The sequence below is a fragment of the Capra hircus genome, chromosome 20 (assembly GCF_001704415.2).
Source record: "Capra hircus breed San Clemente chromosome 20, ASM170441v1, whole genome shotgun sequence".
NCBI lineage: Eukaryota > Metazoa > Chordata > Mammalia > Artiodactyla > Bovidae > Capra > Capra hircus.
In genome coordinates this window covers 8602178-8614376 of record NC_030827.1, presented here as the reverse complement: position 1 = coordinate 8614376, position 12199 = coordinate 8602178, and the positions used below count along the sequence as shown (strand labels likewise).

Here is a 12199-nt window from a genome sequence, read left to right as displayed (position 1 = left end):
TTGTATTATTTAATTGCAGATTTTAAGTAGTTTATATGTATTTATTGGAAAAAGTGTTTTTCTCCCAGTGTCATCAATTCAGCTCAGTTTAGTCATTCAATCATGTCCAACTCTTTGCGACCCCATGGACTGCAGTACGCCAGGCTTCCCTGTCCATCACCAGCTCTTGGAGCTTGCTCTAACTCATGTCCATTGAGTCAGTGATGCCATCCAACCATCTCATCCTCTGTCGTCTCCTTCTCCCACCTTCAGTCATTCCCAGCTTCAGGGTCTTTTCCAGTGATTCATTTCTTCACATCAGGTGGTCAAAATATTGGAGTTTCAACTTCAGTTCTTCCAATGAATATTCAGGACTGATTTCCTTTACACTTTTAGAATTTGAGAACTGTTTTTTCCACCAAAAAGATATTTCTGAAGTGAGGTTTTATTCTACCATTGTTATTAATGCCATGGTTAAATCATGGTGCATATATATATGAAGTAGGAAGTTGTAAAGCCATTAAACAGTTTTATTGTGTAAGAGCACAACTAATTTAAAATATGTAAATAAATAAAAAACCTAGAGGAAATAAAATATTAATCATTTTTGGGTAGGGAGATAATTGATTGCTTTGTGCTCTTTTTTTTTAAAAGGAATGTATTGATTTCATACTCAGAAAATAAGTAATAATCAAAAAAGTTAATTGTTAATATCAGGTTTGAAAAAAGGATCTTGAGAGTCTATTTTGTTGCCTGGTTTGCTTATCCAGTTTAAGTTGTTTTTTCCTCCAACAGTGTATGTCTTTTAAGGTATATATATATATATATATTTTAGATACGATCAAGAAGGGAATAGACAAATTGTTAGAACAGAGAAATATATTTCAAACTCTGAAATGAATACTGTGGTTTTCTTTTTCCTTTTTTTAACACTATGTTTTTCTTTTTCTTTCCATTTACTACTAGAGACACAGCCCAGTAAGTGCAAAATTTTATATTTTTATTTATTGACTTAAAAAATCATTGTATATGTAAACATTGATTTTCAAAATATTTGCTTTTAGATTATCAAGTCATAGTATCTTGCTGTAGGTACTAGTATTTTAAAACATTTCATTTTATTGAATTATTTAAAGGTACACATGTTATATTTTGACTATAAAATAAAAGGTTTTTTCTGTAATCTTTTTAGCTAAATACAGTTTATAATTCAGCAGATATACAGAAAACTTAAAATTATGTTCCCAGTGTTAACATTTTATCAAGTAATTTTATTACCACATTAAATTATTTGTTTGATGGCACTTAGTTTTTGTATTTCTATTTTAGGTGCAGATGAATCGGAATTCATCTAGTAAGTTTGACATTTAAATTAGTTATTTTAAGTCTATTAAAATTTATCAGAGAATTTGCCAAGCTTGTAGTCTAACATATGTAGTTGTAGAAATGGTCTTTGCTCATAATTTACCATAACAACAGACTAGAAGTATACCTGTTTTGCAACAGAAGACAATTTATGTGTATTATTTCTTTTAGTTTTAAGATGTGCTTTAAGCGTTAATACGTGGCTACCACATTTTTCATAAATCAGCAAAACCAAAGAGCAGCTTCTGATTAAGCTTATAAAAGGTAAACTATCCTAACTCTTTATGAAGCAGAAGGCGCTTCTGAGTTTTAGCTTGATCTTTAAGTCATATCACATTTGTAGTTTCTATTATAAAGTTTTTAGTATAGTAACTTAAATTATACTGAAAATCATTTGGGGATGGTAACATCATTTGCAGAATCATGTGTTAAACATAACAAGAGTCGAACCAGGGTCTCCTGCATTGCAGGCGGATTCTTTACCAGCTGAGCTATCAGGGAAGCCCAAACATAGCACTTATTGTGGGGAAAACAGAGTTGAGCAGCCCACACCAAAGTTATGCAGTTCTGTGAACAGTGCCTAATAAAAACCATGGCATCAGTCGTAATTAAAAATTCTAGCGCAGTTGAAAAGACCTATTAAATTCATAGTAAATACCAAACTAAAAGTAAGATTTCATTAATACTTTTAAAAAATAAATGGTAAGTAGCTTGTTGATAGGGGATGTGAGGAAAGAGTATAAACTCAGTTTCAGCAACTGAGTTACTGAAGATGAGGGCAAAGTGCAGAAAGATAAAGAACACCACAGTGAACACATTGAGGCAAAACATATGGCTAAGAAAAGCCGAGAATGTGATATGAATGGGCATTATGTACAATATGGTATTATTTCACATTTGTTATTGTTTAGTCGCTAAGTAGTATCCAACTCTTTTTGTAACCCCATGGGCCCACCAGATTCCTTTGTCCATGGAATTCTTGTCCAGGCAAGAATACTAGAGGGGTTTGCCATTTCCTTCTCCAGGGGATCTTCCCAACCCAGGGATTGAACCTGTGTCTCCTGCATTGGCAAGTGGATTCTTTACCATTGAGTCACCAGGGAAGCCTGTTATTCCTCATAGGCTGCTGTAATTACCCATGCTGATGTATTTGCATTCATCAGCTATTCTTGGTGATGCAAAACATTAAGGTGCAGTGAAAATTGCTTATGAACCAACAGAGCTTTTGCTTTACTGATGCTGTTCCCCCACGTACCAGTTGCTTATGAAATGATTCATGTTGCAAATGCAGAAGGTAGAAAAATAGACTATCTCATAAAAAGACTGTTGCTCTAAGTTGTTACAGAAATTTTATTTTTCAAAATAAAGGTGTTCTTCAAGAGTTACTATCTACTTTTGGTCAATAAAATAATCACTAATAATATCTTAGAGCTTGAAAAATGCTTTCATGATTCATCAGTTAAAGTTGTTGAGTAGTACATAAGCTTTTAAACATCTGTTCCGATTTCTAGAGTTGCATCCCATAGTTTTTTGTGAACAGCAGTTTAATGAATATGATGGTTTAGTTGACTCAAGTTATTTCTTATCAAAAGTATTAGAGATAAAGGTTTAGCAGAAATTCAGCTCTTATTTTAATATTCTTAAGCATGGTAGAAAATTTGTTAAAGGCTTGTTTTCCTTTTCTTCGTGTGTGTGTGTATGTTATTAATATCAGAATTTAAAAGTTGATCTATGTGTAGTAGTTCTCTATATTAAAATATTTTAATGGATTAATATTTTCATAATATTTCGACTTTTTAACTAGGTGAAGAGTTGACAAAATCAAAGCCATCTGCTGCATCCAATGAGTAAGTTTTACGTTCAAAATCTTTTGTAAATAGACTGTATTTTTTAGAGAAATTTTAGGTTCACAGCAAAATTGAGTGGAAGGTCCAGAGGTTTTTGCATATACGCTTTGCCTCCACATATGCCAAACCTCCCGCAGTATCAGATTCCACCGCCAAAGGAGCATAGTTACAATTGATGAGCCTCTATTGACAAATTGTTACCACCCAAAGTCCATGGTTTACATTAGGATTCACTCTTGGTGTTGTATGTATCCTGGGAGTTTTGACAAATGGATAATGACACATGTCCACCATTATAGTATCATACAGAATAATTTCACTGCCCTGTGTCGTCTACCTATTAACCCTTTCCTCCCCACTACATTTAAATTTTAAGTATCCTTTTGTTCTTTCTAGAGAGTTTTGCTTTCTCTGTAGTTTTAATTCTAGAAGACTGTTTATAGTCATCCCATTTCCTAAGCTGTGAAATGTCAGTTTTTAGATGTTTTAAATTATTTCTCATTTGACAGTATTTATTTCTATGATAATTAAAAAAACATTCATTTGACTGTATTTGGCTTTGGGGTCCTCACTGCTGCTGCTAAGTAAATGATAGTATCCCAAAGTCAAACATGTCTTTTTTTTTTTTTAACTCAAGTTTACAGTGGAGTATAGCTGATTAACAGTGTTGTGACAGTTTCAGGTGGAAAGCAAGGGACTCAGCTATACATATACATGTACCCTTTCTCCCCCAGACCCCCCTCCTGTCCAGCTGCCACATAACCCTGAGCAGAGTTCCTGTGCTGCACAGTAGGACATTGGTTAGTCACTTTGAATACAGCAGCGTACATGTCTATATTTCAACTAGTTATTCTCGTGGAAATTCTCTCACTTTTCCTTCAATTTTGTCTGTGACTTTGTAAAGTAGACTGTGTACTTTATGAACCTCAAAATGAAGTGTTTCAATTAAGTTGATAAAGGAGAGAAGACGTGTTGCCAGTTCTTAAGAAGAAAAAATATTTTAAGCCAGTGTTGCATGGCTTTTTTCCCTCACTTCTATATTAGTAAGAATACTTTAAATATTTATTGCATGAGTAAAAGTAGACTTAATTAAATGGATAGTTTGAAATGGAAACTTTCAAAGTTAAGCACTAACTGAGCATACCAGTGGTATTCATTTGATTTTTCATTTTTAAAGATAAGTTGTTTAGTGTTTTAAGACTGTTTTCAGAAATCATTTATGCAATTATGATTCTGAACTTTATCATAAGTGTGTTTCCATATGGGTACATGTTGAGATATTAGATCTCTACTTATAAGTGATTGTAATATTTTATTATCGTGGGCCTGTTTTCTCAGATTTCTAAAAAATATTTTAAATAATGGTAGTTTGATACATTAAATTATTTTAAAGTGGGGATTAATTTTATTTTTATGCATAAATATATACAATTTTTATTTGTCAAGAATACCTCAGTAAAGTTGGGAAAATTAGTTTAAAAAGAATGGGTACAAAGGTCAGGTGTTCAGAATAGAGATTAAGCATCTTAAAAGGGCTATGACTAAAATGAAAAAGAGAAACATTTATATAAAAGTTTGTATTAAAGTGAAGAGCCAAGATTGAAATCCTGAGGGTAACTAGTTTGGAGGATTCCGAAAGGTTAGTGGAGGAAAATCTTTGGTTACACAGCACATTGAGGTTTCTGAAACGAGAATGTTCATGCTCTTGATTTTGTAGTCAGTTGTGGAAACCTCTCATAAAAAGGCCTGTGTGACCCATACATCTAGTGGCCCAGGCGGGGATTACCTAGGGAGAAATCCTGCCTGCGCATGAGCTACTGCAGTGGCCAGACCATTGAGGTTTGTAGCGACGTTTATATACATAGGGCTTAAGCCACCACCCTGTACTTAAAAAATACTTCTTAAAAAGTCCTTTCCCCTCTTTCTTCATCTTCGATAATAAATATGGCCTTATAAAACTTCCATCTGATTTCATGTCACTTACGAAATTTCTGCCCAGGACTGGGTTCTAGATGTGAATTCACAGATCTGACATGGCCATAGAGTTAGCTACGTGAGTTTAGGCAGCTCTTTTAGACTCCCCATGCTGCTTTTCATTGGTAAAACTGAAATTAATTTCCATTCTGGCAGCTCCTATGATTATTAGAATATAACAAGATTTAATTAGTAGGGATTAAACTATTCTCACTTAAGAACTTTATATAATGTTATTGTAGGGTTCTGTTTATAGCAGTTAATAAATACAGTTTATTAAACCTTTTTACCTGCTAATTAAGTTCTTCATATATTCAACTGGCAGAATATCCAGTTCTTTGATCACATATATTGCTGTTGTAGTTCTTTCTATGAAATGTATTCCTAGATTTTATACTAATAAATTGCTCATTTGCTAAAGTGCTTCTTTTTAAAATGTTCTGATAGGAAAGGGACCAGTGATTTACTTGCTTGGGACCCCCTGTTTGGACCATCTCTTGATTCATCTTCCTCAGCTTCATTAACTTCATCATCGTCATCAGGTAAATATATATATATTTTTTAACTGTAAAGGAATGCAGCAGTTATTTTTTCTGATTTGTCCATTACTTCTGTGTTGTACTTAACTATCAAAAATTTAACTTGTCCTCTGATCATGTCGCCATATAAAATAATTTTATATTGATTTGTTAATTTATATTAAAGACCATATGTCTTTAAAGTAAAAATTAATCAAAAACCAACTTTTTTCCCTTTGTATATCACTGCACAAATAATAATTTTTAGTATTCAACTGCATAGATGTGTGTTAATATAACTAGTCCATTCTTGCTGTACATTCAAACTGCATCTAATTTTTAGTGTTATGGGCATTAATAGATATAACAGATTTTGTCCACATATCTCATGTCCTTATAATAATTTATCAATACAAGATTTAGGAGTCACAAGATATGCCCATTGATGTTTACTGCCAAACTGCTTTCCAGAAAGGCTTTGGCACTTCCCAAGAAGTTCATGAAAGAACTTAATGAATGCATTTTAGTTATTCTTCTGGAAAAAATATGTTAAATTCCTCTTTTCTTCAAAATATAAAATCCCATTAGTCAACAATCAAAGCATGTTTAATAAAACTGCTTATTCAAAAACAGAAAATAAAATCACTTTAAGTTGATCTTCAAACTTCTTTGGGATTTCAGAAATGCTGTATAGTATTTAGAGTTAAGGAAGTCCTTTTTATTATCAGTATTTTATATATGAAAAAATTAAAGTTCAGAGATGATCAGGAACTTCTCTAACACCGTATAACTAGGAAACGAGGCACAGATTCAAACCTGGATTTTTACTAATTCCAGAATCCGTTCAATTCATCATACTCTGGCAGATTAACAAAACAGTAAGCTACATTGAAACACTTTGCTATAAATACTAAAATAAACACTAGTATTTACAGTTGGATTGTTTAGAAACTAATGCTTTTTTGTTTTAGAAATTAAGTGGATTTTAGGCAACCTTAGCTGAAACAATTGAGAATTTTGAAGAGCAAGAACCAGTCATTAGATAATTGAACATATTCTGAAGTGGCATTATAGCCTTTCTCATTTGGCTTTGTTTACTCTTCAGTTTTAGGAAACTAATCTTACTAATGGATCTTATAAGTGAAATAATTGTATAGGAAAAACTGAAGTTGTATTAAGGTCTTAATCAAAATTTTCACATTGTCTATTCTCACAGAGGTTTCCATCATACAGAAATTTCTTCCTAACTCCACCATTGTTTCTATTTTCTTTAGCATAATCTCTTTCTTTTCAAAAAATTGCTCTTTTCCTCTTGCTACCATCTGAAGAATGTTTTGCCCGTATTACTTTCAACTTTGGGTAAAACAAAAAAATGATACTTTAGCTGTCATTTGATGTTTAGTTGGGAGTGATAAAACTTTTTTTTTGCTTATTTTAAAATTTACTTTGATATGCCTTTTAAATCCTTCCTATTAAGTCTAAAAAATACTATATTATTTTCCCTTCAAAGACTCTTAGTGATGTTGGAAAGAGTTACTTTGCTGTGCAATAATTATTATTAGGTCTTCACCCATAATTATTATTAGGTCTTCACCTGGACAGGATATAATTATTAATAAAACTGATGAATACATTATGATGATTCTGTTTCGTAAGACTGGCTGTAAGTGAAATCATTAAATAGGCATCTTGTCTTAAATTTCCTCCCACCTCTTTTTGCAGTACATGTCTCCCTTATTTTCACATTGTCTACACCAGTAACCCATTTTCACGTTAGAATGGGCCAGGTTGTCAGATTATTCCTTCCTCTCTTGTCCCCTGCAGAACATTAATTCATTAATGACTCCATCTCAACTAAACTAGTCTAAGAAAATAATTCCCATCAGTTAGTAACTGATACATTAAACCTTTCAGTGTTTTGTATTTAAAAAACATGCTTAGAGCTTGGTACAGAAGTGTTTTCAGTTGCTTTTTCTACCATATAGATGTTATAGATGTATAACTTACATACAAATTTATATATAATAAAAACATGTATATAAAATTTAATATAAATATCTCATACCTGCCTCCCCTTTGATAAGTGCTGTTATAGACCATGGAGAAGGCAGTGGCACCCCACTCCAGTACTCTTGCCTGGAAAATCCCATGGGCAGAGGAGCCTGGTAGGCTGCAGTTCATGGGGTCGCTGAGGGTCGGACACGACTGAGCAACTTCACTTTCCCTTTTTACTTTCATGCATTGGAGAAGGAAATGGCAACCCACTCCAGTGTTCTTGCCCGGAGAATCCCAGGGACGGGGGATCCTGGTGGGCTGCCGTCTACGGGGTCTCACAGAGTCGGACATGACTGAAGCGATAGCAGTATAGACCATCTCAACTCTAACACTGGTTTCGCCTGTCTTACTTCCTGTGACAGTTTTAAGTTTTACCACTTGCTGAGGAACACATGTACCCAGCACCGTCACTTTGACACCTTGTCAAATCTTTTAGACTTTTACTGACTCTTAGCATTACCTTTTGCTCTCTGGGAAAAAAAGTAATTCTGGCTTTATATATTTGGGGGCCATAAATTTAGTTTCTTATTCTCGTAATTATTTTCCCCAATTAATATGAAGTTTGAGCTCCTTGTCTTGTTCCATGTATTATTAAAATTTTCTGGTTTTGAATAATAAAAATAATACTACCTGAAATAAGAACTATTTGCTTATATAGATTTATATTTTAATTTTAGAATTTTCCTGTTGTTTCTAGTTTTTCAGTTGCTTTCTTCTGTTGCTGTTGTTCTTAATGAAAAAAATAGGAACTCCGCTTTTCTCTCCCAGATTGATTTGTCTGGGCATGTGATAATTAAATGTTAACTTGAAACCCGGTCAGATTTTGGATCTAGAAAACCCATCACCAGACTGTTCCACCAACCCTCTCTGCTCTCCTGCTGTGATGACACCACCAGGAAGCATAAAAATTTTCTTTTGCTTCATGGTTGCAAAGTTGGTGGATTTCCTTTACTGAGGAACTTGTTAAAATTACTAGTGGAGCCCAGAAGGTACTCCAGAGATTGCATTGTAAAGCTGAATGAAAATACTTTCAGGTTCTCTGGTGCTTTGGATAGATTTGTTTATAATTTATTAATTATAACTTACAACTAATAGATTAATTTATAACAGTGAAGTCAATGAATATTGCTGTTAGTTTTTCTCAAAAAGCAAATTCTGATTATTTGAAGAAGTGGAACTTGACACGCCTACCAGGCTTGGATTGAATCAGTCTAAATGCCACTTGTTCCGTAGTGAAGTTTCAAGTGTTAATACCTCTGCTATGTTAAGCCCTCTCACAAGCGTGAAGTAGCTTGCGTGTTGGTCACTGCTGGTTTTGTTGATAATGAACACATCTTTAAAGTAACATCACCCACAGAGATGTTATGGGGAGGGAGGTGGGAGGGGGGTTCATGTTTGGGAACACATGTAAGAATTAAAGATTTTAAAATTAAAAAAATTAAAAACTAAAAAAAATAAAAATAAAGTTTTATTGGCCAAAAAAAAAAAAAAAGATAATGAAAAAAAAATAAATAAATAAAGTAAAGGTGTCATCATTCCACCCCCATTCCACCCCTCAGGTTAGTTCACATTTCTTCCAGGGTTCAGCTTACAGTCAGGGGGCAGCATGAAAGAACTGGTGCTGACGGGAAGATGGCAGCTGCTAGAGTGGGTTTCTTACCAGGGTTCTACTGTTTCCTTCAAGCAGCCTGAACTGTGCTTGCATCTTTTATCTCTTCATATGACCTGCTTTCTGGATAATTCTGCACCCCATGTGTTCGCTTTCACTCCTGTGTGGCTGCCTTTTTCTTTGGGTCTCTTCCCGCCACCTCCACGCTCCCTTTTACTCCTCCATCGCTGACTCAAGAGTTCTCAGCTCTTCTGTTTGTTGTTCTGTGTGTGCTCAGGCCCTTTGTTGTGTTCTTAGCTTGGCACGTTGTGAACATACAGAAGTTACTGAGGTATATTCTTCAATCTGAATTACAGACCCACTTCTTAGAGTAGACCAAAGGAATTCGAAGGTCCTTTTAATTAAGGATTATTTAGATGTATTTGCTTCCATTCTACATTCTTGCTTTGATTATGCTAATACGTGTGTAACTTTTGATAATATACACTTGAACTTTATTCATTAACTTCTGTCATGCTGAGAGTTATTTTTAATTAGGACTACTGAGATTTGTATTTCTGATTTTTAAAACTGTAACATTTGCAAATAGTGTTGAAAAACATTGAACACTAAATTTATGTAGGATTTAGGAAGTTAATGTATAATTTTCTATGTTTGCTAAAAATTAATTATAGTGATTTGGCGAGGGTTTTTGTAAACTAATAAGATATTTTGATTGTCACCAAAAACTGTTACAGTGTGGTTCAACTTAAAAGTGAGATTACAAGTTTAATTAAGGTAGATATTTTATTTAGAGTTTATGTTATTACTTTGAAGATGTTGCTTGAAAAGCTTGTTCTTACATAAGTGTAAAGTACAAGTATTGGCAAGAAACTAAAGACCTTAGGCCTTAAATTAGTTTACTTTTACCTTCTTATTAGATTTAATTTTTATATGTATAAATAATTGAAGCTAATATAATTTATAATTGTCAGTTTTATTGGAAACTTAATTTTTTCAGGAATATTATTGGTAACTCTGAGAAAATCATATTTGATGGATTCCCAGCATTTCACAAATAGCCATAATTACATTTTAAAGAGAAAGAACTTCTGAAAAGTGAGCTTTGAACCCTCACAATTCCTCTGTAATGGAATGTTTTCATCTAAGGATCGCTATGTATTAATGATTTTCTTCAAATCCTCTTTTTCTGCCCACCAGCCAGGCCCGCAACTCCTCTTTCTGTGGGCACTATTGTCCCGCCACCAAGGCCTGCTTCCAGACCAAAGCTTACTTCAGGCAAACTCTGTGGGATTAATGAAATAGTATGTACTCACTTTTCTGTTTCATTATAACTGTTTTGATTTAATATGCAAATGATATTTTTCTATATGTTCCTTTACTGCTAAATCCTTGGCATTTTCTACTCAAGTCTTCACAGTACAGAAAAATTTTCCGTGCTTTACTTCATCTTTTACTTGCCAGTTTAATTGCCAGAATTAAATTTCTGAGTGTCAAGCTTAATCTTTTCCCCTGATACACATCTGCAGTGTTACCCCATAATCCATTTATTGAATGTTTTAGCTGAAGTAAAACAGAACAGATTGAAGGAAAGAAGACTAGTTGGGGAGAATCTGACTCTGAATAGTACCCAAATAACTGGGGACAGAAGAGTGTCTTTCACTGTTTTGTATCTAGTACCCATGACTTGACATGTAGTAGGCACTAGGTAGGGAGAAGGCGATGGCACCCCACTCCAGTGCTCTTGCCTGGAAACTTCCATGGACGGAGGAGCCTGGTGGGTGCAGTCCATGGGGTTGCTAGGAGTCGGGCACGACTGAGTGACTTCACTTTCTCTTTTCACTTTCATGCATTGGAGGAGAAAATGGCAACCCACTCCAGCACTCTGGCCTGGAGAATCCCATGGGCAGAGGAGCCTGGTGGGCTGTAGTCCATGGGGTAGCTAGGAGTCAGACACGACTGAGCGATTTCACTTTCTCTTTTCACTTTCATGCACTGGAGGAAGAAATGGCAACCCACTCCAGTGTTCTTGCCTGGAGATTCCCAGGGACGGAGGAGCCTGGTGGGCTGCCGTCTCTGGGGTTGCACAGAGTTGGACACGACTGAAGCGACTTAGCAGCAGCAGCAGACACTTAAGTAAATACTTAATTCACATAACTTTATAAACAGGAAAGGGTTCTTTTTAATTAAGCTCAGTATTCCATATTTTAAAGATAAAACTACCTGAGGAAGTGTTGGTAATGTATTATTGGAACAGTTAGGAATTTGGAAGGAAAAAATCCATTCACCAAATAAAAGATAAATGAATTAGAATCATATTTTTTGTATTTGTTTTTAACTAGAAAACTGGAAAGACAATAGAATTCAGATTTTCTCCTCTGAATGGTGTAAACTTTTCTCAGTAAGGAGGCATTAATTACAATGAATTATAAGGAAAATGGAGACAGGTTTATAAATGCCAAAAGTGAAGCAATATTTAGGAAGAAAATACTTGCTTCAAATGAAAAAAAGAGTTAGTGAAAGCTCAGATGATACTAAGATTTCCTCAAACTAAATCAGGCAGAGCTAATACAGACAGCTCGTAAGACAGAAATGCCAGTTTTGTTTTTATCTATAGAATTAGCTAAAATTTTTTAAAAATTTATTTTTCCTTCTTCTAAGGTTCATCTATTCATTGCTGGCAAGAGTGCAAAAAAATATTCTCATATTATTATAGGCAATAGGGTAAATTGAGTTACACAAATAGTAAGCAGTTTGGCATTATGTATGAAAAACTTTCATACTGTTTAATAATTTAGCTTCTGAGAATCTATCTTAAGTACACTTTTTAAAATACAGAAAAAGTTTTATAT

At 34.1% G+C, this 12199-nt stretch overlaps 1 protein-coding gene across 1 annotated transcript in view; it reads left to right on the top strand.

Annotated features, from left to right (window-relative positions):
- FCHO2 (FCH domain only 2) overlaps positions 1–12199 on the top strand; it is a 119381-nt gene that overhangs the window by 80296 nt on the left and 26886 nt on the right. The window contains exons 14-18 of the mRNA XM_005694563.2: positions 946–957; positions 1309–1333; positions 3149–3191; positions 5613–5707; positions 10548–10651. Coding sequence (XP_005694620.1) covers positions 946–957; positions 1309–1333; positions 3149–3191; positions 5613–5707; positions 10548–10651 — 279 coding nt within the window. The remainder of the gene's footprint in view (positions 1–945; positions 958–1308; positions 1334–3148; positions 3192–5612; positions 5708–10547; positions 10652–12199) is intronic.